General features: G+C 64.3%; 4 protein-coding genes across 7 annotated transcripts; 1 reads left to right on the top strand and 3 right to left on the bottom strand.

The window, feature by feature from the left end:
• Positions 1-2,390: 2,390 nt before the first annotated feature.
• SRXN1 (sulfiredoxin 1) lies at positions 2,391-5,931 on the bottom strand. Its single transcript, XM_027646075.1, has 3 exons — positions 5,727-5,931; positions 3,657-4,045; positions 2,391-3,476 (listed from the first exon to the last, which is right to left on the bottom strand). Exons 1-3 carry the CDS (start codon positions 5,929-5,931, stop codon positions 3,273-3,275), a joined length of 798 nt encoding a protein of 265 aa, XP_027501876.1. The 3' UTR covers positions 2,391-3,272.
• SCRT2 (scratch family transcriptional repressor 2) lies at positions 5,355-10,364 on the bottom strand. Its single transcript, XM_027646253.1, has 2 exons — positions 10,210-10,364; positions 5,355-8,096 (listed from the first exon to the last, which is right to left on the bottom strand). The coding sequence occupies exons 1-2, from the start codon at positions 10,331-10,333 to the stop codon at positions 7,390-7,392; spliced, it is 831 nt and encodes a 276-aa protein (XP_027502054.1). The 5' UTR covers positions 10,334-10,364; the 3' UTR covers positions 5,355-7,389.
• A 3,656-nt stretch (positions 10,365-14,020) lies between these two features.
• SLC52A3 (solute carrier family 52 member 3) lies at positions 14,021-17,074 on the bottom strand. 4 transcript variants are annotated; one of them, XM_027646242.1, is made up of 4 exons: positions 16,959-17,074; positions 14,973-16,043; positions 14,605-14,728; positions 14,252-14,482 (listed from the first exon to the last, which is right to left on the bottom strand). In XM_027646242.1, the coding sequence occupies exons 2-4, from the start codon at positions 15,998-16,000 to the stop codon at positions 14,252-14,254; spliced, it is 1,383 nt and encodes a 460-aa protein (XP_027502043.1). In that variant the 5' UTR covers positions 16,001-16,043; positions 16,959-17,074. The 4 variants fall into 4 exon arrangements, with proteins under 4 accessions (XP_027502046.1, XP_027502043.1, XP_027502044.1 ...); XM_027646243.1 differs by having other exon boundaries at positions 16,460-16,969; XM_027646244.1 differs by having other exon boundaries at positions 16,815-16,969.
• A 5,029-nt stretch (positions 17,075-22,103) lies between these two features.
• On the top strand, positions 22,104-25,110 carry FAM110A (family with sequence similarity 110 member A). The gene is made up of 2 exons (XM_027646254.1): positions 22,104-22,181; positions 23,287-25,110. Exon 2 carries the CDS (start codon positions 23,356-23,358, stop codon positions 24,355-24,357), a length of 1,002 nt encoding a protein of 333 aa, XP_027502055.1. The 5' UTR covers positions 22,104-22,181; positions 23,287-23,355; the 3' UTR covers positions 24,358-25,110.
• The last annotated feature ends 715 nt before the right edge of the window (positions 25,111-25,825 follow it).

Below are 25,825 nucleotides of genomic sequence, written 5' to 3'. Positions count from 1 at the left end.
CATCCCATCCCATCCCATCCCATCCCATCCCATCCCATCCCATCCCACCCCATCCCATCCCATCCCATCCCATCCCATCCCATCCCACCATATCACTTCTATCCCATCCCACTCCACCCTGTCCAATCGTATCCCATCCTACCGCATCACATGCCATCCATCCCATCATATCCCTCCCAATCCCACCCCATCCCACTGAGTGCCATAAGGGCACTGCCTGGCCCCACTTGCCTTTAGCACCTGACCAGCCCCTGGTGCTGGGGGATGTCCAGGACTGGCCCCTCTGCCTGTGGCTCCCCAGTTTTGGGGTTCTCAGGCCAGTGAGGCCATGGGCTCAGGAGCTGCCCCATCCCAGAGCCCTGTCCTGTCCAGCTGGGCACACGTATCCTCTGAGTCCAGGTGTCTTCCACCACACGTTGAGCCCAGCAGGGCTGGGGTGTCATTCCAGGGGAGCCTATCCCTGCTCCCTAACACTGGGAGACCAGGGCTGGCAAACCTGGGAACCCCTGGAGCCCCCCTGGGTGGGGAGGAGCAGTCAGAGTCTCATGAGGACCGGGCCTTGTGAAACCTTTGAAGGAGTAGGAGTGTTTCCCTATTTTCCAGTATCAGGGTTGTGTCAGGGTGACCCGGTGGGTTCCCAGGCAGTGTGGGAAGCACCAAGCCCCCTCCACCCCCCGGGCTGTACCTGTGGGTCAGGGCTGCTGGTCTGGAAAGCATTACACGCCTGTCGTGCAGGGAAGTCTGTCCCAGTTCCGGAGCTGGGACCCCCCCACCCGTCCTGGGCTGGGGGGAGCCCACAAAGCTCCTTTGTTCCTGCCCTGGAACGAATGGATTGGAAGCAGCCGGATCGGCTGTCAGCCGGCGACACCGGAGACCCCGCGGGTCAGGCAGAGGGAAGGGGGACAGGTGGAGGACGGAGGGATGGAGGCAATGCAGGGATCGCTGGCTCTGGCAAACCCCACTCCCATGCCAGCCAGGAGTTGTGGCACCATCAGTGCCAGCTGCGGACCAGCTCCCGCTGCCCACACTGTGCCAGCACCGGGGATGCACCAGTCAGGCCTGGAGATGCTCACACAGCACCTTGGACACAGTGTTTGCTCCTGGTTCCAGTGAGCACTTGGAGCAGTGTCACAGGGCACCCTGGTGCTGGCACAGACCCCTGGCACCATTTGCAGGAGGTGAGAAGCTGAAAGACCAGATCCTGCAGCGGGTTTCCCAGGTAGAAGAAGCCCCCATGGGGTGCAAGGAGAGGACCTGCAGCATCTGTGCATCCTTGGTTCATTTCTACTTGTGGAGTCCCAGCTCTGCTGAGCTGTCTTTCATCTGAGGGAAGAGGGGAACAAACTGTGGGAGAGGGGTGAGCAGAGCCCACATGAGATGCCCAGCACTGGGGGGACACAGGACCTGGGCAAATACCAGTCCCTACCATTGGACACTCATTTGGGGCATCTTGGAGATGTCCACACTGCCACAGGAGCTGCAGCAGGAGCTGCTGCCTCCTCCCCTCACCCCCCGCTCTCTAACAAGAGGAAACTTTTTAGCACGCCACAATTCTTCGGAGAAATTTATGGCCCATCAGGGAGCCGCGGGCCAGGGTTGCTCTCTGTGAGTGCTTGCAGGGCTTCCTCCCGGCGCACAGCCACTTTGATGTGGCACATGCAGCTCTGCCTCACCGGAGTCTCCCCCTGGTCCCTTCCCTCGTCCAGCACTCCCAGCCCACCCTGCTCTTCCTCCCCAGTGGATCCTGAGGAAACACGGAGGCAGTGGTGAAGTGTGCCCTGTCCAGTGCCAGCACTGCCAGCTCCTGCCATGCACACTACGCTGCAGAGCTGCTGCCTGAGGGCCATGCCCTCCATCCAAACCCTCTCCCAGCCCGTTTCTGCCCCGGGAGGACAGGATCTGTCCAGGAAGAAGTGTGACTGAGGAGGCAGAAGTGTCCGGCTGCAGTTCCTGTCCCAGTCCTGCTGCTGACTCATGGTGTGGTGGGTGAGTCAGTAGCCTTTCCCCTCCCTGGACGGAGGCTCCAGACTCGGAGGGATGCTGAGATGCTCAGGGGATGCTTGGGGTGGTTTTTCCAGCCTGTACATGGGGTGACGATGTGGTTCTTGCAGACATGACACCATCCCAGCACGGCGGACCACATGTGCTCCCCACTGCCGGGCCAGAGCTGATCCTGAATTCAGCTGCATGGCTGGGCTGTCTGGCAGAGCACTGTCCCTGCACAGCGTTCATCTTGCAGAATATCCATCCCCTTGCAGAGCATCTGTCCCTGTTCTGTGTGCCCACAGCCACTGCTCTTGCTGGTGCCAGGCCAGCATGCTGTGCCGTGCTCCATCACTGCATCCCTGCTCCCAACCCCATCACACCCCAGCACCAGGCCCGGGAGCTGAGGGGCTTTGATAACCTTTATTCCAGGTGCAGCAGCAGATTTCCCCACCCCAGCATTTTGGAGGTGTCCCCAGGGACAGGGGGACGATGAGATGTGTCCGGGGTTGGAGCAGAGGTTTTTGGGGCAGGCACAGCCCAGGGTCCCCCGATCCAGACACAGGGTGTGCCCAGAGTCGCCGTGAAAGGGCTGAGGACCTGCCTTGCCCGGTTCAGCTGTGCCTCCTCCCAGTACCTCTGTGTCTTGATTCGGCTGTGTCCCGCTCTGCTTCTATGCCTTCCCGGTCCGTCTGTATCCCTTCCTCGTACATCTGTGCCTCGGACGGGCTGTGACCTGTCCCAGTTCCAGTGTGCCCTGCTTCAGTCCGTCCCGGTTGAGTCGTGCCCCGGTTAAGCCCCTCCTGTCCCGGTTCAGCCATTCCCGGTTGAGCCATGCCCCGGTTCCGCCCGTTCCATCACCGTTCAGCTATTCCCGGTTGAGCCGTGCCCCGGTTCAGCCCACCCCAACCAGTTCACCCCGTCCTGGTTCATCCCGTCCCGTCCCGGTCCCCGCAGTCTCCCGTGGCGGCGGAACGCGGCACAATATCGCCACCTGCCGGCCCCGCTCCGCCCCGGACACCTCCCGGTACCGGCGGGACCCTGACCCCACCCCGGCTGGAGAGACTCCAGGGGCTCCCCTCAGGGTTGGAGGACCCTGACCCTATCCCGGCTGAAGGAACCCCGAGGACCCGCGCCCCAAGGTGGGAGGACGCTGACCCCATCCCTGTTGGAGGGACCCCGGGAACCCCCTCAGGGCTGGGAGGCCCCGACCCCATCTTCACCAGGGGCTCCCGGGTAGAAGCCAACGGCAACAGCGGGGGCTGCGGGTGCATCCTCGGGATGCTGGGCTAGCGCAGGTGGGGCGTGGAGGAGCCAAGGTAGGTTCGGAGATCGCTGAGGGTGGAGGGGATGATCTTGGCAGGGATGGTCTCCCGCTGGAGTGCCTGGTGGGCTGCGAAGCGGTGGCAGCCCCCGAAGGAGTAGAAGTAGTCACCGCCCTCGCTGCCTTTGACCCAGAGCACGTCGATGGGGGGCACTCGCTCGGGATCTTCCTGGGAAGGGAGAGGGACATCCAAGAGTAACACATTCCAGCACCCACAACCCACCCCGACACCCCCCGACCTGCCTGTGCTGGGGCTTGGGTGCTGCGAGCTTCCCCTGCAGCTCCCCCCGGGTGGCAAGGGTAGGTGTGGGAGGGGCTGCCCGGGCACCCCGGGGGGGGCTGCACTCACCTGCAGGGTCTCCACCAGGCTCTGCACTTTCCCTGGATCCAGCACTGGCGGGATGGGCCGGATGAGGACGCGCATGGGCACGTTGTGTACGGTCGAGATGTGCTGTGTGTGAATGCTCCGGTCATCGGGCTCGGCCATGGCTGTTGTTGCCAGCCGGCCTTGGCCTTCCTCCTTCCTGCCCAGCCGAGCCCTCTGCTCTGCCCCGAGCAGTGCAGAGCCCAGCCGGGCCGCTCTACTTCCTCCTGGCCCAGCCATTGTCATCGTCACCGCCCCCGCCCCGCTGTTTTGCAGAGTCACAGTGAAGGGGCAGGACGGGCTGCCGGGACGGGTGCCAGAGCCAGCTGGCCCTCTGCCTGCTCCTGCGAGCCTGCAGTCAGGGTTGCCCTCACCTCCTCATCCCCATGGGACAATCCTCGGCATGTGGCAGCTGAGCTCCCTCCCAGCTGTGCTGGGGGTCCCTGTCCTGCCCCCCCCCACCCCCAAAGCTACCCAGGGGTCTCTTCTCCCACCTGGCCATGCTGGCACACTAAGGATCATTCTGCAGCATCTCCTCTGGGAGCTGGGATGTGCCCCCCACCTGCCTGGCTGTACCAGGAGCAACTCCCCACCCCAGAGCCCTCTTCCTGCTACGCTGACGCCCGTGGGGTTCTCGGCGAGGAAGAGGAGGCATGACACAGCCCCAGAGCTGAGCAGCCATGCTGGGATTCTCCACAGCTGGGGCAGACACCACGGCATTCCAGCCCTGAATCTTTCTAGGTCATTTCTTCAGACCAGTGTCCTAAATGGGGAGAGGCTCCCGGGAAGAACTGGGTCCCCCCCCCATCAGCTGCTGCAACCGGGGCACCCTGGATCCACAGTGGGGTTGTGATGCCGGCAGATGGCTGCTCCCAGTGCCCTCACCCTGGCTCCTGGGGGGCATGGAGGGTCCCCAGCCCTGGAGCTGACTCGGAAACATGCTAGTGATGGTCAGGGATGGGTTTGTGAGGCTCTGGGATTAGTATTTTGCAGGGTGAATCTGCTGATGACTTTGCAGGTGAACGGTTGCACAGATGTCACTGGGAGTGCAGGACTCAGCGATGGCACTGCTGACAAGCTGGACACCAAAAAAAATTTGCCCTCCCCCTTTGGCACTCACATGCGAGGAAGGCTGAGGGGAGAGGGAACCCCTGGGAGCAGGGTCTCTGCTGGGTTGTTCCCACCACCCCTGACCACATCCCATGGGAGTGGATGCCAGCACGGCAACAGCTGAAATAAAATCTGCTCACCGAATCCTCCCCATCCAGCGAGGTGGAGCCCCAGGGGTGTGTGAGCATCGTCGGGCCCTGTGCCTGCTGCTGGGATTTCACACACCGCTTTACTTCCAGGTCAGTGCTCTGCTGTACTCACAGCCCCCGGCGCCCTCACGAGCAGGATGGCATCATAACCCCCCCCCCCTTGTCACGGCAGGGGGCTGTCTGGCTGCTGCCCACTGGCTGCAGGGCTGGCACGGCCACACGGGCAGCGTGGGATGCTCCGGGTGCCTCAGCCACCTGCTCCCAGCAGGCTGCCAGGACATCACCCCTCACTTTGGGGCAGTTCTCTCCACGATGCTCCAGCCCAGGACTGGGTGTGGGCACAGGGCACCGTGGGGATGGGCATGCTGGCAGCTCGCGTGCCACCACCCACCACCGGCGGCACAAATCCCCCCGAGACACGTGGTTAGTGGCAGAAATCCCTTTTATATCCCTGAATTGCGTTACAAGTAATACTGCGGGCGGCCGGATCTCAGTAGACTTGTCGTACTGGGGCTGGCGAGTACAAAACCTGGCAGAAAAAATCTATCATGCACGGAAAATTATTGCTGTAGTATCTGCTATTTACAGGAGAGAGGGGCAGCGGCGCGGTGCTCCGAGCTTGCCGGCCGCGGGATGCCGTGCTCCGTGGAATGGCGCCGGCATCGCGGGGAAAGCCCGGTGGGTGCCTGCGTGGCTGGGGTGATGCTCGTCCCCTGCGTGGGGGTTGGATGCATAACCACCATGCCACGGCAGAGAGGAGCACGACAGGGACATCCCCACTGAGCCTGTGACCAACGCGGGCACCGAGGTGGCGAGAGGAAGACGGTGCAGGGAGGAAGACGGTGCAGGAAGACGGTGTGGGGGTGCACGAGTGCGGCCCCGTGTCGTGCCGGGCTGAGCCCCAAGGTGTCGAGGACTGGCACAGGGTGATGGGGCTGTGGCAGCTCGTGGCCCGAGGTAGGAGGCGGAGGCGTGGGTCGGGCCCCGCTCCGGGATGCCATGCATGGCGCTCACTCCGGGGCCGGTGAGGGGATGCTCCACCAGGAGGTTGCATAGAGTGGCTGGTTTGTCCCCATCGGGCTGGCACGGGGCACGGAGCAAAGCAGGAGCCTGCGGCAGTAAGGAAGACGAAAGAGAAGGGCTTTGCCTTTGGGGGAGGCTTGCAGGGCGTGGAGCCCAGGCTGCTGGGCCAGCTCGTGCCCTCCCCGGGCCCCGCCGCACTGTCCACTCTCGGGGTCCTGTCCCCGCCTGTGCCACCGCGGCTTGTCCTGGGCACGGCAGCTCTGCTGCAGCTCTGCCACCTCCTGCAAGCCAGCACTGGCTCGGCCCGGCCAGTCTTGGCAAATAAATAGTGAAAAGCATAAGTTATAAATAATATAAATAAGAACATTTAAATAGACTCACCCAAACTTTACGGCTACTCTCACCCCCTCCTCCTGAGCGCAGGCGGGGGGATGATGGTGAGGAGCTGGGAGTTGGCTGGAGAAGGGGCTGAGGAAGGGTTAGGGCTACATGGGGGGGCAGTTGGGGGTTTGGGTGCCGCCTGCCCCAGGGCTGGGTCTCCAGCCCAGCTGCCAGCCCAGCCATTTGCACGGCAAGGGGGGCTGCACCTGTCTGAGGTGGGTATTTCCCAGCCCATCACCGTGGCGGAGGCCAGTTGTGCCTGGCCAAGCCAGGAGCTGGGATCCAATGGAGGACATGTCCCATGGATCTCTGCTGGGACCCCCTTGCTTCTTCACTCTGGGCCTGTGGAGCCACAGTGCCAGGGTGAACACAGTGCCAGAGGGCAGGGGGGCAGCAGGGTGCCCTGGGTGGTGGGCTGCAGGGACCCCAGCCTCCAAGGGGGACTGGTAGCCCTGCCTTCCATCAGCCTCAGCAGCCGTCAGTCCCGCTGAGCCAGCAGTAGCATCTGCCCATGGTCCCATCAGGTTAGGGTCAAGGGGAGGGTATGCTCCTGGAGGGGAGCAGAAAAGTGTCTTTTCTCCCCCGGGATCCCCCGGAGTGAGAAGCAGCAGCTCTAAATAAATAATAGTAATAAATTAAATAAATAAAGGTGAAAATCACAAGCTGGGGGAGGAAATCTATCCTGGATCTGGAAGAGGTCCCCAGGTGAGTCCCCTGCAGAGAAACCTGCCTGGCTGCAGGGGGAGCTCAGGGACCCATAAGCTTGGAGCAGGGTCCCATTGTGGGGTACCCCCTTCCCAGGGAGCAGTAGGGTATCCTTCTCCCAGGTGGGGAGTGAGTCTGCAGGGATGTGTCCTCCAGCCTCAGCCTCAGCTTCAAACTGACTGGCTGCAGCTGCAGGAGTGCTGGCATGGGGACTGGGACCAGAATGGGATGGGGATGGGGACGGGGACGGGGTGGGATGTGGATGGGAATGGAGACAGGCACGGGATGAGATGGGGATGGGGATCGGATACAGGGATGAAGATGGGGATGCGCCACAGGGGGCTGGGGGCCTAGTTCCCTATTGCACAGCTGTGTTCAGAGCCCTTGAAGCAGGCGGACTCGTAGTGCTTGTTGAGGTACGACTTGAGGGCGAAGGTCTTCTCGCACTGCTTGCACTTGTAGTGCTTGAAGGCGGAGTGGGTCTGCATGTGGGCGCGCAGGTTGGAGCGGTCGGCGAAGGCCTTCCCGCAGTGGGAGCAGCCAAAGGGCTTCTCCCCGGTGTGGGATCGCATGTGGCCCTGCAGCAGCCAGGGCCGGCTGAAGGCTTTGCCGCACACGTCGCACTTGTGCTTGAGGTTGTGGGTGAGGACGTGCATGGCCAGGGCGGGCATGGAGACGTACGCCTTCCCGCAGGTGGGGCATTTCCTCGCCATCTTGCTGTCCAGGCTGCGGTGGGTCTGCTTGTGCCGGCTGAGGTTGGAGGAGGTGGCGTAGGTCTTGCCGCACTCGGGGCAGGAGTGGCGGTGGCTGCCTCGGCGCTGGCTCTCGCTGCGCCGGCGCGACCGCCCGTCCGTGATGAAGAAGGCATCCATGGAGTAGCTGTCTGTCACCGCTGCCTCCCCGTTGAAGTAGCGGGCAGAGAAGCTGGACTGGGGGCTCTCGGGGTCGCTGTACTCCTCGTGGCCGGGTGCATAGGCTGGGTCTGGCGGTGGTGGTGGCAGACCTTGCTTCTTGTCTGTGTCGTAGCCAGCTGGTGCCAGGCAGTGCTGGAGGTACCCTGTGGGAACAGCACAGCAAGGTCACCACCCCTCCGGGCCAGCCTCACCAGGGACTGGGGAAAGACACAATCTGAAATTGCCCATTGGAGGTGCAGAACTGGGGTTGTCCCTCCCCCACTGGTCCCGGTCCCCACTGAGTCACTTGAGCACTGGAACTGCCTCATCCTGCCCTGGCTCCTGTCTGCATCTGTCGGCAGGATGGGTCCCATCTCGTAGCGGTGGAAACCGGGAATGGGGCCATGGAACGTCCAGATGTGCCTGCCCCGGCTGTGGGCAGCCCCTGGGGGCCATTAGCTGCCAGACAGCTGTCAGTGCCGGGAGCCTCATTGTTCACTGTGGCCGTGCCGGTAATGAGCTCTGCTCCGTGGGCAACCACGGTGAGGGGGACGAGGCCACTTTCCCCAGCAAAGGGGCTGGGAAAGCCATACATATCTCTGCTGTCCATGTAGGGTCTCTTCTCTGGAGATGGGGCAGTATCAGGAAGGAAGCACCACCAGGGTCCTGTGCTCCCACCAAGGACGGGGACCTACAGCCCCCCAGGTGTGGAGTAGGGCTCAGGTACCACTCCACCGGCATCACCCCCATGTGACATTGGTGCTGCTCATCGCCCCACTTCACACGTGGGACTCCCAACCTGTGGCAGAGAGGGTGCCTCACTGGCATCCTGGTCCCTCCATCCTGTCACATGAAGGTCACCGCAGGAGCAGCAGTGCAGTCCCCTTCCCACGGGGCCAGCAACTCTGGTGGACACACTGGCACTCCAGGACCACCAAACTGGTCCCAGCAGTCCCCTGTCTTGTGCACACTGGTCCCTGCAAGCTGCTTGGTAACAGAGGGGCTGTCAGGGGCCTGGGGTCGGTGCACGGCTGGGCTCACCAGTGTATGCTGTGGGGCAGGGTGAACAGCCGTGGCAAAGCATCCCCTAAACCCAGATCCCCGGCCAGCACCCACAGGATGCCCTGCCTGGGGCAAGCAACTGCTGCCGTTTGTCCCGTGGCTGCCGGGGATGCCTGTGGTGGGGAGGGGGCTGCGTGGTGGGGGCAGAGCCGGGCCCCCCCCGTCCCCCGCGCCGTGCTGACAGCGCGGGCTGTGCAGAAAGCGCTCTGCTCAGCAATTTCTCACGTTGCCTCCGTGCATGCAGCAAGGTTATTTCCAGGAGAGCAGCGTCGGCAGCTTCTGCCCAGCTGCAGCACATCCCTCCCCCCACCGGCTCCTGGCTCCTGAGGAGGGGGGAACAGAGGACCCCCTGGCCAGACGGGTCTGGCCCCGCGTAGGGAAAACCCATCAAGGGCTGGGGAGCACTAACAAAAGGGGGGACAGGCACCGCAACGGCTGGGCAATGTTGGCTTGTGCATGGCTGGATCAGGCCCATTCCCGCATGCAGCTCCGTCTCCCGGCCCCTGAGCATCCAGGACTCCCCAGCCTAAGGAATGGAGCCCCCTGACCTCCCGTCGTCCCCTCTTCTAGGACAGGTCTCTGGGCCGCCCCGTCGGGAGGCTCTGCCGAGCTTGGGGGACTCCGAGCTCACCCCAGATTCCCCCCGCAGGATGGGGCTCTAAGGACCCCGGCCACCCCCAGCCCAGCCCTTCGCACCTCTCTCAGCGCTGCGGCAGGGGTGTCCCCCTCTTCTCCCCCGCCTGCTCCCCGTGCCCCGGGGGGGCGCCGGCCCCCACCGCGTTCCCAGGGGGGCTCGGGGCACCGCTGCGAACAATGAAACCCGCCGGCACGACGAGGCTGCCGCCCCCGCCGCCCCTCGCCGCTCCCGCAACCCGGCTGCTTCGTGCACCCCCAAACTTGTCATGGGAAGGAGCCCGTCTCGGTGCTCCCTGGGCGGAGGGGGGGCTCGGGGCTGCCCACGGGGCTGACGCTGTCACGCAGGGGATGTTTCCCCAAAGGACCAACTTCGGTAGCGCCCGGTGGCCCCGGAGCGGGGGGCAAGACGACGAGGGATGACACCCCCCACCCCGCACCCCCTGCCCGCCGCGGGACACAACGCGGGGACCCCCGGCCCGTCCTGCCCCGCGTCCCCCTGTGTCTCCTCCCCGGTGCCCCGCCGGGCGCACAGACAATAGCGGCGGGGGGGCCCCTCCGGACCCCCGGCCCCGCACTCACCATCGCCGGCGGCGGGGCCAGGCAGCGTGTAGGGGGGCTCCAGGGGGGCGTAGGGGGGCGCGGGGGCCCCGGCGGCCGGGAACGCCTCCGCCTTCAGCTTCTTCACCAGGAAGGAGCGGGGCATGGCGGGGCCGGGCAGCGCTGGACACCTCCGGTACCGGTACCGGTACCGCCACCGGCCCCGGCCCCCGCACCGGCCCCGGCCCCCCCCCCCGCCCCGGCCCCGGCGCTCGGCCCCGGCGGTGCGCACGGAGAGGCGCGGGGAGGCGAGTGCGAGGGGCGGGGAGGCGGCAGGGCGGCGAGGAGGAGGAGGAGGAGGAGAAGGAGGAGGAAGAGAAGGAGGAGGGGAGGACGGGGGGGGGGGGGGGGGGGGGGGAGGCAAGCGGGCGTGGGGGGGGGGGGCCGCTTCGCCCGGCCGCACCCGGAGCCCCCCCGGAGCCCCCCGAGCCGCCGGCAGCGCGGGGCGCCCCGGGCACCACGGCAGTGTGGGGTACCCGGTCCCTCCCCCGGATTTCTCCCCCCACCCCGGCCACGGACAATGGGGACACGGGGGGACCGGGGGGTGGGACATGCCGTTGCCTCCCATCGCCTTTGTCTCCCTGCCGCCAGCCCCCAGGGCCAGGGAAGGACGGGGCTGCGGAGTGAGAGTCCCCATCCCGATGCCTGTCCCTATCCCTGTCCCGTCCCTTGTCTTCTCTTGTCTCCATCCCTCTCCTCTGTCCCTGTCCCTGCTTCTTGACCCTTTCTCTTTTCTCTGTCCTTGCTCCCTGTTCTTATCCCTGTTCCCTGTTATCATTCCCATCCATCTTCCCTGTTCTCATCTCTGTCCCCAGTCCCTTTCCACTGACCCCTTTCCCTTGTCCTTTTCCCTGTCCCTTGTTCTCCGTCCTCATATCAAAAACCTAAATTGCAAGCACATACAAATCCCTGTTCCCTCTTCCCTGTCCCACCTCTGTCCTGTCCCCATCCCTGCTCGCTGTTCCCATCCCTCTTTTCCTGTCCCTTTTCCCACCCATGTCCCCGTCTCCATCCCAGTCCCAGGGAAGCACTGTGACCTTCGCAGCCACAACAATAGGCTCGTGACAGTGCATTGTTCCCCGCGGGAGCCCCCACTCCCACTTCCCCCCTTCCCCTCGCCCCTGCAGGCAGCCGGTGGTCCGGCTCTGCCTCTCTCTGAAGTTGTGCTCTCTGAGGGCCAGTGGGTGACACGGGGACCTGGCTGGCAGCGGGCTCTGCTCTCCCCGAGCCCTGTGCAATGTGTTGCAGCACTTAATAAGGATGGTCCCCCAGCTGTCACTGCAGGCAGAGCGCTGGCACGGCTGGCGCGGGGCAGCCCTGGGCAGCCCAGTCTCGGGAGGCATCAGCTCCTTTGGTCAGGGATGTGGCATCAGGTCTGGAGGCCAAAAGCAGCACCTCTACAGCTGGCACTGTGAGCCTGACTGCTCACATCCATGTCTGCTGCTTCAGTCGTGCCCAGAGACACGGCTGGAGCCAGCCCTGCAGTGCCCCTGCTCACTGCTTTGTGTGGTACCCCACAGCCCAGGGCATCTCACAGCATCCCACAGCCTGGAGCATCCCACAGTGCTCAGCATCTCACAGCATTTGATACCCCACAGAATCCCACAGCATCTGATATCCCATAGCATCCCACAGCATCTCACAGCATCCCATAGCTCACAGTATCCAATCTCACAGTATCCCACATCCAGAGTATTGCACACTCCACAAGATCCTAGGGCTGGTCCCCATGTGGTCTGGGGTCTTTCCACCCTAATCCCAGGGCTGTGGGTCTCAGGGCTGTGGGTCCCAGGGCTGGTCCCCACATGGGCTGGGGTCTCTCCACTCGCTCCCGCAGTGCTTGGCCGGGGCTCGCTGGCAGCACCATGAGCCCCATCTGTCCCTGCAGCGCTGCCCTGACGTCAGGGCTCTGCCAAGTTCAAGGTCACCGCTCCCAGAGGGCTGCGGCCCCGGGGGGACATCGCCTGCTGGGCTGCTCCCAGCGTCCCACACACACACACACACACACCCCACTGGGCTTTCGGCCTCTGCTCCCTGATTTATTTATCCGTGCGTGTGTTGGTTCTCTCCTGGAAGGCACGTTTGCAGAACGGACAATTACTTACGCCCTAGTTGGGCCTGCCTGAACGCTGCCCGCTGCCTGCCTGCTGCCCGCTGCCTGCCCACTGCCTGCTGCCTGCCCACTGCCTGCTGCCTGCCCACTGCTTGCCCGCTGCCTGCTGCCTGCCCGCCCGCCCGCTGCCCTGGGATTTTGTCTCTCTCCAGGCTGCGGTGTAATAAGGGAGGTAATTAAGTGTAAAAGGCAGGAGGAGGGAGTGCTGGGAGGGGGGAGCAGCCCCGGCTCCTTTCGGAGGCAGGGGACTGCGATAATGTATGGTAATAACCGCAGCCAGCCCTGCCGAGCTGATAGCGCTGATGGCAGTGCCTGGGCCCCCCCAAACCTGCCCCCGCCGCCGTGGGGAGGGGGGGCAGCGCCAGAAGAAAGGCTCAGCCTTCCTCCGACGGGTTTGTGCCTTCCCGAGCAGCTGTATGGAAATAATTCCCATCGGAGGCAATTGTTTCCCCAGCAAGAGGGAGGGGTCTGTGGGGGTACGGTGGGCGAAGGGTTTTGGGGGCTCCCCAGGGGAGGAACATCCTTTTGGGGAGCAGGAGGAGAGGAGTCAGGACTCTGCTTCGGCTCCCAGTCTCCCCACAAGGGACACATCCCACTCCCAGGATGAGACAACCTGCCCTGCTGTGCCCCCACGTCTCCCACCGGTCCTCAGCCCCCTGTCCCCCGTGGATCCTGGATGTGTAGGGCTGTGGGGTCAGCCGGGAGCTGCCGGGGAATGCCCAGTGGTGCTGGGGGTCAGAGCCTGCTGCCCTCACTCCTGCCCTCTCTGCTGCCTCAGCTGCAGGACCCCCACCAGTGCCAGCTTGGGAGGCTGCTGGCCATTAGGTATTCCAAGTGCATCCTTCCCGGAGGCGGCCGGGCCGCAGCCGGAGCCCCGAAGTGGCTCCAATCCGTGGTCTGGTGCTGCCGCCAGCACGGGGAGCAGATGCCAGACAAAGGGCCGGGGACAAAGGCCCGGCTGCCTCGTGCCCCAGGGAAGGGGCGCAGGCGCGTGCGAGGCACGGGCGTTGTCCCATCCTGGAGCTGCCGCTGCCCCCTGACCCCCGTGCCTGCCATACCCTGGTGCTCACCTGGCTCCTGACCTGGCCAGCACAGTCAGGCCACAGCTGGGTACAAGGTGGGCCAGCCCTGGCATTGGTGGTGTGACACCCCCACTGACGGGCATTGTGCCCACACTGCTCCAGTGTGGGGCTCTGCTGCGGCCCCTCTCCAGATCTGCACCCCCAGCACTGCCCTTCTTGGGTTGCAGCGGGGCTGAGATGGGGTGCAGCAAGGCACAGGGCTGCAGGGAGGGTGCAAAAAGCACAGACAGGGCCACAGCAGAGGATGGCAAATGTCAAGCACGTGCCCCCGGTTCCACCGTGCCTCAGTTTCCCCAGCTGCTATTGGGGCCCTCGTGAATGCACCGTGTCCCCCTGCCATCCCCCTCCCCATGACTGCCTTTGTCCCCGCTCCCCCCAGCTGGCTGTAAACCCCCTGTCTGGGGGCAGCTGCCACAGCACAGGGCCGGGAACGCTGCCGGAGCTGCCCGGTGCAGCTGGGGCTGTGCCCACCCGTGGAGTCCAGGGGGGCTTTGGGGCACGATGCCAAACGGTGACAGACCCCCCAGGGGAAGGGATGGGACATGGCCCCAGCTGAGAGGTACCCAGGCGGGGGGCACTGGCACAGGCAGCTCCCTCAGCGGGGGGGAAGGGGGGCAGCAGGGAGGCAGAGGGCTGAGCAAACACCTTCTATTGCTTTCATGTGATGGGGACACCCTGTACCCAGGCTAGGGACAAAGCCCCGGAGCTGCTGCTGCCTGGAGACCTGGCAGAATCTGGTGGGGAGACACGCCTGCAGCCATCCCAGTCCCAGCGCTGCTTCCCAGCCACCCAGCCTTGCTGGTTTTGGGAGTTCGTGCCGGCAGGAGGGTCAGTCCTGGGGTGCCCGTCCCGCTGGGCACTGCAGGCTGCAGTAGTCAGCGGATTTGAAGAGGTTGTAGATGTTGACGAGGGGGAACATGACCAGTGCCCCAAGGAGGGAGCCCAGCTGCTCCAGCATCCCATACCACACCAGCGCACTGCGGCTGCGGCTCCGCAGGATCACCCCGGCCATCACCTTCACGTAGGTGAGAGTCCCGGTGAACAGCACCCAGGAGAGGACCTGGCAGCACAGGGGGGAGAGAGGTCAGCAGGGCTGGGGGAGGTTCCCAACTGTGGGGCTGGGGGACAGATCCAGGGGTGGCCTCAGAGATCTCCCCGGGTGGGAGGGACCCTGTGACTTACAATGATGGCATCGCCCCACTGGGACTGCTGGAGGAGTGGACAGGGACTCATCACTGCCATGGCCATGTTGTAGGCACCAAAGCCTGTCCCTGCCATGGTGAGGAAGCCCATCAGGAGCAGGGACCTGCAAGGGACATGTGAGTGACACTGGGGAACACCACCAGCCCATCCCTGGATAGCGGCAAAGACGGCTCCTTGCTGGCTTCATCCTCCATTCCTGGGGTGTCTGTGCTGCCAGGGCACGGGCACCCCACAGACCCTCTCCCAGTCAGTGCCTTCTTTGCAAGCCCCTGCAAAGCAGGGGCCGTTCTTAAGGCAGAATCCCCCGGGGTGCACCCTGCTGCATCTCCCTGCACCCCACCACCTACCTGCTGGGCAGGAACGCGGCCACGACGCAGGCGAGTGGGTTGGCCATGGAGCTGAGCGTGGCTGCCAGGTGGTAGGTGGTGTGGCCGTAGGGCAGGCAGGAGTAGGACTGCACCGACGGCAGGACCCCATTTGTCAGGGCGCTCGCCCAGGTGATGATGAGGTAGATGAAGGCGAGCTTGGTCAGGGAATAGGAGACCTTCTCTGGCAGGACGTCCCCTTGTCCCTTGGGATCCTTCGAAAATGAGCAGCCTCTGCTCAGTTGCGGGTCAGCTGCCTCGTCAAGGGTCTGGTCAAATGAGTTCAGCACAATGTTGCTGGGAAAGAGCTGCTGCTGGGAGAGCTCCCACACCTTGGGCTGCCGGCTGAGGAAGAAGAAGGCTAGCAAGCAGATCAGCATCATTGCAGTCATAAGCAGGAAGAAGACAAGGGTGGAGAACTTGGGTAGGAGGTACTGGGTCTCCAGCTGGGGGATGGTGTTCTCCACAGTCCCATTGCCAGTGGTGATGTTGACCTCGTAGCTGATGTTGGCGCAGCTGGAGATGCCAGAGCCCTGTCCCAGGGCGATGAGAGCAGGGATCAGCCCACTGAGCCCTTCCCCTATGAAGAAGGTGGTTGTGTACTGGGGCTGCAGCTGCATCATGAAGGGCAGGAAGGTGACGGAGGAGGTGCAGTCCACCAAGGACAGGAAGAAGGTGAGGATCAGGAAGGCGATGCTGTGGGACTTCCCAGCAATGATGGAAGTGTGGTTCCAGAGGAAAGAGAGGAGCAAGCAGGCTATGACACCCACAGACACGACCACGTAGATAACAGCCACCTCCTTCAGCAAGCCAGGCCGAAAGCGGTTCATGAGGGTGACGAAGAGTGGTCCCACATTGGCCATCTGGATGATGATGGTGATGTAGGAGGGCAGATCCCACTGCTCCGGCAGCACCGTCACCAGCAGAGGCACCTCCACCCACAGCCCATTGATGGCCACCCAGGAGCCTGTGCCAAAGGCACAGGCGAGGAGGTGGGTGAGCAGTGCCATGGCTCAGGGCCGGGTCCCTGGGCCCAGGGGCGACGCTGCCGTGCTGCGAGGAGAGACTTCGATGAGCGTTGGGGTGAGATCTGACCCCACCAAGCCCCAACCCTGTCCTCTTGTGACCGCTGCCTACGTGGGCAGGCAGGCAGAACAGCTTCCCTCCCACGTGCCATGGGGGTGCGGAATCCACAGCCCAGCCCGATCCGCCTTTGCCCTCTGCAAGCCCTGTGGACCCCTCTGCTCCCTTCAAGTGATGACACTGTGCCCTCCTGCCCTGGGTGTGGAATCTGCCGGGCTCCACCTGGTCTCATCCTGGAGGGCTAGGGCTTGGCAGCAGCAGGTGCGGTACCCAGGAGGGCATTGAACTTGCCTGAGCTCACGTGTCAGCACGACATAGCCTTGAAGGGTTCAGCACAGCCCATCGGGGCTCAGCACAGCCTGGTGCAGGGTAAAGAGGGCTCTCACCTGGACGCTGAGTGGCCTGGGCAGCGGCTCTGCTGGGAATGGAGGTCTTGTACCTCCCACTGCATGGGCAGGGCAGGGCGACGCAGCGCCCGTCTCCTCCCAGCCTGGTCCCCGAGATCCCGGCAGGCTCGGGTGGCCGCGGGATAAAGGCCCCAGCAGCCCAACCTGCAGCCCAGCCTCTGCTCGTACCTCCCAGCTGAGTCAGCTGGGATCCGGACACATCCCCTGCCCGCTCCCATCCCGCTCCTGGGAAGGACTCTCACGTCCCGTGCCCCCACGTTCCATGCCCCCGCAGTCCCGCAGAGCCGCCTCCAGCCCTCTCCTGTGGCGCTAAGCCCGCCAGAGGAAAACTCACGTCTCAAGGGGCTGAGCCTGGCGGGAGCGACAACCCAACCATGGCCCCGGCCCCGCGGGGAGGCATCGGGGTGGGAGCGGGAGCCGGGAAGGAAGTGGGGGCCGGTCTGACCGGTCCCTCGGCAATCTCCCAAGGGTAACTCACTGCGCTTTGGGAAACCGGCAGCACCACGCGGGCAGGAGCCAGTCCTGGCTGCCGGAGCAGTGACGTGAGGTGGCGCGTCACCACCTCCGGATGCGGACGGGTGATAGCCTGGCCCTGCTCTGCTCCTCGTCCTGGTCCCAGCTGGCAGAGTCTCCAGCTCAGGGGGGTGATTATTCTTGGCGGTGTCCTGGACTTTGCCCTTGTCCCCGCCTGAACTGCTTCCCACCTATCACAGACTCTTCTTGCAGGTGCAAGTGTCTCCCGGTGACGGTTCCTGTCCCCGTCGGGGGTCTCTGCGGGGTCTCGGGTTGGCACGGGGCCCTCGGGGACCCCCGAGTGTGGCAGCTGTCCCACCTTGGAACACTGCAGGAACCCAACTGTGAGCCAGCGTATGAACCACTTGTACCAGCCGGGTGAGGAGACAGACTCTAGGTCTGTCTAGACCTAAAGCAGCACCCCCACCCCCCGTCCCATCCCAGCACCCACCGCCCCAGGATGCCTCATGGCAGCTCTTCCCCCAGCACCCACCGGGTGTCGCTGGGAGAGCGGGCTGCAGCCCTGCGAAAACTGGAGCTGCCTTCTCCCGCCTGCCTGCCTGCTTCCCTGTTGCCCTCCCTGTCTGCCCTCCCTGACCTGCTTCCCTGCCTGCCCTGCCTGTCTGCCTGTCCCTGTCCCTCCGGGGGGCTACTGCTCCTGTGGGAGTACCGTTAGCAGCCAGGGCTGTTCAGTGCAGTGGGGACAAGGGTGTCCCCTGGCACTGCGGGGACGGTGGGTGCCCATGGTGGGGGATGGTCACAGTTTGAGGTGCTGCTGTGGTTTAACCCCAGCAGGCAGTTCAGCCCCCCCTCCCGCACAGTTGCTCACTCACATCCCTCGGTGGGATGGTGGACAGAATGGAAAAAGGTAAAAGGGACAAAAGTGGAGATAAAGTCAGTCTAGTGGGGAAAGCAAGGATGTCCTACAGTCCAGGGTATCCCTTGGTCAGGGGGGCAGCTGTCCCATCCACGTCCCCTCCCTATTTCTGTGCACCCCCAGCCCTCTCATTCACTGGTGGGGCAGTGTGAGGAGCAGAAAAGTCTCTCGTACTGTGTGAGCACCGTTCAGCCATAATCCAACACCCCCGGGTTATCAGCTTTCAACACAATTTGCAAACAGTCCCACACTGGCTCCCACGGACAAAATTACCTCTGTCCCACTAAAAAGCAGTACAAAAGCCCAGGGGACCTGGAAGGCAGGGAACAGGTCCAAAGCGCTGGGGGAAACTGGGTGTGGGGAGCTCGAACTGGCCCTGGGGCAGCTGAGGTCGCTGTGTGTCCGTGGGTGGGGATGTGGACAGGGAGGGAATGGAGAGGGGACAACAGTTGTCCTGTGTTTAATTTGGCAGCACAAAGGAGCAGCGCAGACGGTGGTGAGACCCTTCCCAAGGGCAAACGGCTGCAGGGCAGGGGCAGTGGAGCTCGAGGGGGTGCTGGGTGCGGGACCCCCATGCTGCCCCTTCATGCTCCTCACCCAAATCCACCCGACACGTGCTGCCTGCCCTGCCTGTGCCTCCTCCGCCCCCTGCCCGTGCCTCCTCCGCCCCCTGCCCGCCCCGCAGCTGAGCCCCGGCCCCCCGGCCCCTCACCCCTCCACACCCCCAACAGATGCGAGTGAAGGCCCCGGAGGCAGATGGCAACATTTGGTAGCCGAGTGGTCTCTGCCTGCGGGACTTTGCTGGGCTGTGATGACCAACCCTCTGGAAAGCCCCCTCCTCACCAACCGGGACTGGGGACCCCATCCCAACTGCAGCCAGTGCAGGGCAGGGGGTGCAGAGGGGCTCCCCAGGCTGGGCAGGCTGCCCGTGCCATGGGACTGTCTGGATGGTGGGAGGGCATGGGAGGATCGGCAGTCCGGGAGAGCAAGGGTCAGTCCTGAAGCTCAGCCCCGGCTGGACTCATCCGCTTCCAACTGGGAGCGGTGGAGACTGTCTGCCTGGGCAAGGGGGGGCTGCTGCTCCATTCCTGGGGGACAAAGGGGACCCCTTCGCCCCAGAGACCACATTTGAGTGGGTGTGACCCCCCAGACTTGGGGACCTGCTGGCGGGTTACAGCCGCTGGACCCCGGCAGCCTCAGCGTCATTTGCATCTCATTTCCATGTGAAAGGAGCAGGTCAAGTTGAAAGTTGAAAGGCTGGTGGGGGGTGGCCGGGAAGGGGCCGCTGCCGGAGGTGAGACCCCAACAAAAGGGCCGGATCCCCAGGGCCCAGCGCTCGCCTGTCCACGGGCTGTGGCCACGGCCCCACGGCAGCCGCCATCTGCGGGTCCGTGCCGCCGCCACCGGCCAGACAAAGGCCTCGTGCCCGGCATGTCCCCATCTGTCACCTCCCCGGCTCCTGGCTCCCTGAGCAGAGACCGAGTGGGGACATGCAGCATCCTTCCCTCTGCCCACGGGGAGCGGGACGATGCTGGGCACAGCAGGAGCCTCCCCATCACATCCCCATGTCCCTTCTAGAACTGCAGAGTTCTTGCTGGGGAAACTCAGGCAGGAGCAGAAGGTGGTTTGCCCTGGGTTAGGACATGGCAAGGGGCTGAAATAAAACACCAGGAATTAGCACCTACCAAAATGAAGGGACTGGGGGCTCCCAGCTCTGGGCGTGCCTCTGCATGGGGCTGTCCACACTGCACTGATCCCCAGTGGGTGCTACCAGGCACCTGCAGCTGCCTCCACCCAGCACTTCCAGGGGGGAATTGGCCTCTGAGTGTGTTTTTGCTCATTTGCAGCTGCACTTACCCTCCAGGAGGTCCTGAGAGTGGCACGAAGGAATGTCTGTGGGAGGTGAGAGCAAAGGCAGTGCCAGTCCCTCTGTTTCCAAACACTGTGTCCCTGGAGCAGCAGTGGAGGTGCTGTACCAGGTGCTGGGGAAGCATTCCTGCAGAAGGTTGCCCTCCCGGAGCATGTCCCGGGATGCTCCTGGGGAGGGCGAGGCACGGGGCGCTGCCTGGCTCCAACGCCCTGCTCCAACGGGCCAGACGTGCCCGGGCAGCTCCAACAGCCTCCTGCCTGCACCCGTGCAGCCTCACAGCCATGGGGGGATGCAGCCTGAGGGCTCTGCCCTCGCCCACCGACCGGGCAGGGATTTTCCAGCCGAGCCCGTTGTGCGGATCTGAGCTCAGGGCAGCCCTCTGGCTCCCAGACAGCTGTTTACTGTGTGCTTCGCTTGGCTCTTCTCCCTCCACCAGCTCCTTGTGTTGCTCCAAGAGCAGTTTGAACAATGCAGGGCTGTAACTGGGCTCCATGGCGTGGACCAAATGCTCATTCCCTCTATGCAGAGCTGACTGGAGATGCCAGTACCATGGGGCAGGAGCCACCCTGGGGCTGGGGTCAGGCCAGTGGGTTCAGGTGGCTGTGGGCTTGGTGACCCTGCTCGAGTGTGCCACCTCTCTTCTTGCTCACCAGATTATTTTCCTACACTTTGGAATTTTTGCTGTCAGGTGCACGGGGAAATAAAGCGAGTTTTCCACATCAGAGCAGGCCGTGCCAGCTGGCCATGCCAGTGACACGTGGGGACTCGGGTGACCATGGGAGGGCTGGGAATTTCCCTGTCTGCCTCAAGCCCTGACACAGCATCAGGATCCTCTGCCCTCAGTGGGCAGGAACGTTCAGAAGGGTTTTGGCTTTGCCCGTGTGAGCACCTCAGGCCACATGTGCATCCAGGCTGCCCAGCCGGCACCGCGGGCTGAACCGGCACTTGGAACGTCACCAGGCACTGTCACGCTGCGTGACGCAGCCTGGCATGGAGGAATGCCCCGTGGTTTCGATCCCATGTGAGCACTGAGCTGCCTTGGAGGGCGTCCTCACCCGGCACTGACTCAGCAGCAGCCGCCGCACACGGAGCTGCTCCAGTGCCCGCCGGTCACCCTCCCACAGGGACACAGGGAGGACGTGGCTGGGGAGCAGGAGGTGCGGGGACATTGGGACACCGTCGGGACACCCTCGGAAAGAGCGCAGGGGGAAGCAGTGCAGCAGTTGATCCGTGCTGAGGAGGCTCCCACGCTGTAGGGCCGATCCAGGTGGGTGGTGGAGGTGGTGCTGGTCCCATGCTGGTCCCGTACCAGTCCTGTGCCAGCAGAGTGGGGCTGGGTGAGCTGGTGGGGGGGAGGTCACAACCGCACACCTCTGGAGCAGCTCCTCCAGGCCGGAGGTGAGCCGGTGTGCCAAGTGAGCCTGGCTGGGCTGCCTGGCCCAGAAAGGCAAGGAGCTGGGCCATGCTGGTTGTTGCCCAGCGCTCAGATCCCCACACTCTGGCTGAGCTTGGGGCATGGGATAATGTTACTGTGTTTTTGGGTCTGTTGGAGGGCGGCTCCACTCGGCTCACCTTGGCTCAGTGCAGCCCGGCCGTGCCAGCACAGCGGCTCAGCACCACAGGAATGTGGAACAGCAGGTTGTGCCTAACCTGGTTGTCCGTGCTGGGGAGGGGACCCCACACTGGCCACAGGTGACTGTGTTGGGGGACCCTGTGTCCTCGTCCCTGTGCCCCAACAGCCACCCTTGGCTTGGCCCCAGAGCTGTCTGGCACTGAGCTGGGCTCCAGTGCTCAACATGGGGACATTTTCCTCCTTCACCTTGCTTGGGGGGCACATTTACAGCCAAGAAACCTTCCCTGTGCTGGGCACTGGCACGAGGGCGGCAGGGCTGGCCATCGGCACGGGGTCTGGGCAGTGCTGGACCCGAGGGGTGCTGCAGAGGGTTTCAGAAAGCTGCTCCAGGGAGGACACAGGAAGATTTGTGCTGGTGCTGGGACCGTCCCCAGCTGTCACCATGCCTGATCGCCCCCGTGCAGACACTTTCCAGGTCAGGAGGCAGCGTGTTCCCCCAGGCAGGGCACGAGTATGGGGACAGAGACAGCCATCCTCCCCCAGGCTTCTCGCCTGTCACAGCTTGTCAGGTGGATGTACCGTGTGCTGTGCAGGGACCCTGCTGGGGTGCAGATTCTGGGAGGGTTGGGGCTGGCACAATGTAACCCCTGGCCTGGCAGGGGGTGCAGACATGGCTCAGCTGTGGGGCTCTGGGTGCCGGGGCTGACTCCTGCCGCCTGCGGCCAGAGCTGGGACAGGATCTGGGCTGCACCCAGGAAGTTTGTGCAGGGAGGTGAGCGGGCGACGTGACGGTTGCCTGCTCGGGGCTGCCGTGAGAGCGAGTGGGGCCACAGCACACTGGTGCCCATCATACCCACCACTGCTCCCGGTGAGTGCTGGGGCTTGCTCTCACCTCCTCAGGGCTCAGCAGTGCCCCAGATCAGGACCCCCAGGGGAGATCTCAGAGCAGCTCGGGAAGGGGCTTGGGGGAGGAGGTCTGAGCCATGTCTCCCCCTGTGTGCCCTGCCACTGCCTGAGCTTCCCTGGGTACTGGGACCGTTCCCTGGGCAGGGGGCTGTAGAGGGGTACAGGGCTGGTTTCGGTGTGCCCCTCCTTCCTGCTGTGGGCGGGCACAGTGCCTCTGCCTCTGCCTTGTGGCAGCGGCTGCGCTTGTTGGGGTTGGCAGGGGCCCAAGGACACGGGGTGCACAGGGCCCCATGCTGCTCCCAGCACACTGTGGCTGGGGAAGCACTGGTGGAAACCCCCACCCGTACTTTCCAAGGAGCTCCAGGATGGGAGCAGTGAGTGTGAGCTTGCAAGGGAAGCCACGGAGCTTGCAAGAGGGCCTAGAGCTGAGGGACGACAGCAGAGGGAGTGGAGCACCGATTCCCCCAGCCTGGCAGGGTGGTGTGTGATGGAACCCCGGGCATGGGGGAGGCACTCCTGGGAGTGATGCACCCCTCGGCATGGGCGATGTAAAGATGTGGGTGATTGTACCCCTGGAAGCAATCAGTGCTCCCCTAGGAGCGAGCGATGCACCCCCGGGAGAAATCAGTGCTCCTCTGGGAGTGGGTGATTGATTCCTGGGTGCAGGAAATGCACCCCTTGATGTGGGTGATGCACCCCCTGGGCACATTCAGTGCGCCTCTTGATGCAGACGGTGCATCCCCGGGCATATGCGATGCGGGCAGAGCATCGCTGAGGGGTGCTGGGCTCTCCCCGCCCCACTCGCTCCCCAGGGTGCCCCTCGCCGGGGCCGGCCCCATTGGCCCCGGTGCGGTTTGAAGCAGGCGTGCGGCGCGGATTGGCCGGGGGACGTGTCGGGGAGGCTCGGCGGTGGTGGAGGCGTGGTGTCCGCCTTCAAATAGGCAACCCGGGGCCGGCGGCGCAGCCAGTGCAGCACCGCACAGCCCGGGCAGCCTTTGTCTGCCGCGGGGCCGGGGCGCGGGCAGGGGCAGCATCTCCGCCGCGCTCACTCCGGTCCCTCTTCGCAGCCGACGGCACGTGAGCCCCTCGCTGCCCGTGGCGGCCGCCCACCCCCTGTCCCGGTGCCGGCACGGAGGATGCCCGTCGAGGCGCTGCAAGCCGGCGACACCATGAAGGGGGTGACGGTGACAGCGCCTTTCACCTCGGTCATGCCCGTCCGCATCCTCCGCAAGGGCCCCGCGTATTTCCGCCGGCACACCGAGCCGGGGGCCGGGAAGCCCAGCGCAGTGGAGAGGCTGGAGGCCGACAAGGCCAAGTATGTGAAGAGTCAGCGGGTCGCCAGCACCAAGCAGGAGCCAGTGAAGCCACTGCTGCTCAAGCAGCCCCTCTTCACGCCGGGGGTGCGCCGGGCTGCACTCACCCCCAGCCGCAGGGCACCCGCGGGGCCGCGCCGCGCCGAGGCTGCCAGCCCGAAGACCTCCCTTGACCTGGAGATCCTCAACAACCTCATCAACCTCTGTGACAGCCCCTTCCCTAAGGCTGAGAGCCCGCTGGGCAGGGAGTGCAGGTGGCGGGCGGAGGCGCCGGCGGCGGAGGGGGCTGGCAAGCTGCTGGAGAGCCCCACCACTGCCAGGCCCCCCGGCAGCGTGGCCGTGCGGAGGGTGGACGTCCGTCCCTGTGGAGCTCCGAGGAGCCCAGTGACACCGGTGCCCGCATCCCCTGTCCCAGGTGGGCTGCCTGTGACCCCGTCCCGGAGCTCACCCACCCGCCCCGAAAGTGCCCGCCGGCAGCCGCTGCTGCACCGCTCCAAGTCGGACCTGAGCGACCGGCTCTCGCGGGCCACCGCCGACCTGGAGCGCTTCTTCAACTACTGCGGCCTCGACCCCGAGGAGATGCAGGACATGGGGGCCGAGCGCTTCGCCCGCGCCAGCTCCGACATTGTGTCCCTCAAGTTCCACAGCGTGAGCACGGCCAGCTCGGAGGGCGGGCGCTCACCGCCAAGCGCTGCCACACCGGAGGGGCGACCGGCCGAGCGTGTGCCCTACGGCATCTCTGTCATCGAGCGCAACGCCCGTGTCATCAAGTGGCTCTACGGGCTGCGCCAGGCCAGGGAGCCCCAGCAGGTCTCCGACGTGTAGCAGTGCCACGGTGGGCACCGGAGATGGGTTGCTTGCAAGCGGGCGATGTTGGATGGGGACAGAGCACAGGCTGTGCCCTGGGAGGAGCAGGGACCTCTTGCCTGTGACGGGACCCTTGAACTCAGCCCCTCCTGTGCCACAGCGTCACTGGCCCGATGTGGTGGCTGGGCATCCATCATCAGACCCCTCTGGCAGCACTGAAGAATCAGGTCCCTGCCAGCCTGTGGGAAGGCAGGGGATACGTGTGTCCCTGGGTGTGTGGCTGGTCCCCAAAACCCATGGAACCTCATGTGTGGCTGCCCTGCCTGCACTGCTGGCGGTTCTTGCCTGCTGTGCTCCTCACCAACACCCATGGGCGGGGTGCAAGGGGCTGGTTCCCCCCTGCACAGAGCAAGGACACAGCCCTGGGGAAGGAGCTGCCCCTCTGCAGCCTCCACCGAGGGGGTCCCGCTGCCTGGGGTGGGGGTTGTATCCTGGTGGCCCCATCTTACTGCTGAAGGTCTGTGAGAAGCTGGGTGCTTCAGGGGGCAAACCTGACCCCCTGCTTGGAGCTGCCCAGGGTTGTGTGCGTGTGTGAGTGGCTGTGGGTGCCTGTGTCCCCCCCCCGGCTGCCAGTGGGCATGTGGCCCCCACCATGCTGGGCCTGGTATTTATGAAGACAAGAGTTCCTCTTTTCTACTGTTTTTCCCAATGTTTGATCTGTAAATAATAATAATGGTAATGCAGCCAGGTTTATTAAATGTCTGTGTTTTGGAGGCTGTGCATTGTCTCTCGAGGCGGTGGAGGTTGGGATGGGGCAGGGACCCTTGGAGTGCCTGGGGATCTGCAGGACTGGGGGTGCTGAGCGGGTGGGTGCTGGCAGGAGCGATGGGTGCCGTGCTGTGGCGTGCCAGCGCGGGGCCCGGCGGGTACGGCAGGGCGGCGGGTGGGTCTGGCAGGTCCCGGCAGAGCCCCAGTCAGTGGGATTCCCCTCTGTGCCATGCAGCCCTCCCCTGCCTCCTTGCCTCTCTCCAGCAAAGCTTGGCTGGGTCCTGGCTCCCCCGAGACTTGGGAGATGGGGGTGGTGATAGTGGAGACCTCCCAGTTGGGCTGGGATGAAAGTTGGTGCAGGGAGTGCTTTGAAGATGAAAAACACCTGTGTGTTCTCCCAGAGCAGCCTCGCATGGCCGGGGCAGCACCGGGGCCCCCTTGACTGGGGCCTCTGCCCAGCACTTGGTGTCCCCAAAAAAGCCCCCATGAAGAAGCATTTCCCACTCCAGCCCAACTCCTGTGCATGTCCACCCAGATCTGCTGTCTGGGGAGCAGGATCCATCCAGCTCCTGCCAGGTCTGAGTGTTGGGGATGTGGAGGGCAGGATGTTGTGGCAGGACACAGTGAGAGAACACGGTGACCGGATGGCATCTGGCTGTGAGTCAGCCTGATGAAGTGCTCTGGGGAAGACACACATACCCAGGGGATCCTTAATGAT

This window comes from Corapipo altera, unplaced genomic scaffold (genome assembly GCF_003945725.1).
Source record: "Corapipo altera isolate COAL_440 unplaced genomic scaffold, ASM394572v1 64, whole genome shotgun sequence".
In the NCBI taxonomy this organism is placed as follows: domain Eukaryota; kingdom Metazoa; phylum Chordata; class Aves; order Passeriformes; family Pipridae; genus Corapipo; species Corapipo altera.
The sequence above is the reverse complement of the archived record's forward strand: the minus strand, read 5'-3'. Positions and strand labels throughout refer to the sequence as shown.

Bases quoted from the DNA above. Each gene is read 5' to 3' on its own strand.
- SLC52A3 (XM_027646242.1), bottom strand. From the start codon at position 16,000: ATGGCACTGCTCACCCACCTCCTCGCCTGTGCCTTTGGCACAGGCTCC. The intron at 14,729-14,972 runs GTAGGTGGTGGG...TGTCCCTTGCAG, and splicing joins GCCGCGTTCCTGCCCAGCAG to GTCCCTGCTCCTGATGGGCT. The intron at 14,483-14,604 runs GTAAGTCACAGG...CTGTGCTGCCAG, and splicing joins AGTGGGGCGATGCCATCATT to GTCCTCTCCTGGGTGCTGTT.
- SRXN1 (XM_027646075.1), bottom strand. From the start codon at position 5,931: ATGGCATCCCGGAGCGGGGCCCGACCCACGCCTCCGCCTCCTACCTCG. The intron at 4,046-5,726 runs GTTGGTCACAGG...GGGGATGAGGAG, and splicing joins CTCGCCACCTCGGTGCCCGC to GTGAGGGCAACCCTGACTGC. The intron at 3,477-3,656 runs GTGAGTGCAGCC...CTCCCTTCCCAG, and splicing joins GCCTGGTGGAGACCCTGCAG to GAAGATCCCGAGCGAGTGCC.
- SCRT2 (XM_027646253.1), bottom strand. From the start codon at position 10,333: ATGCCCCGCTCCTTCCTGGTGAAGAAGCTGAAGGCGGAGGCGTTCCCG. The intron at 8,097-10,209 runs GTGAGTGCGGGG...CTGTTCCCACAG, and splicing joins TGGCCCCGCCGCCGGCGATG to GGTACCTCCAGCACTGCCTG.
- FAM110A (XM_027646254.1), top strand. From the start codon at position 23,356: ATGCCCGTCGAGGCGCTGCAAGCCGGCGACACCATGAAGGGGGTGACG.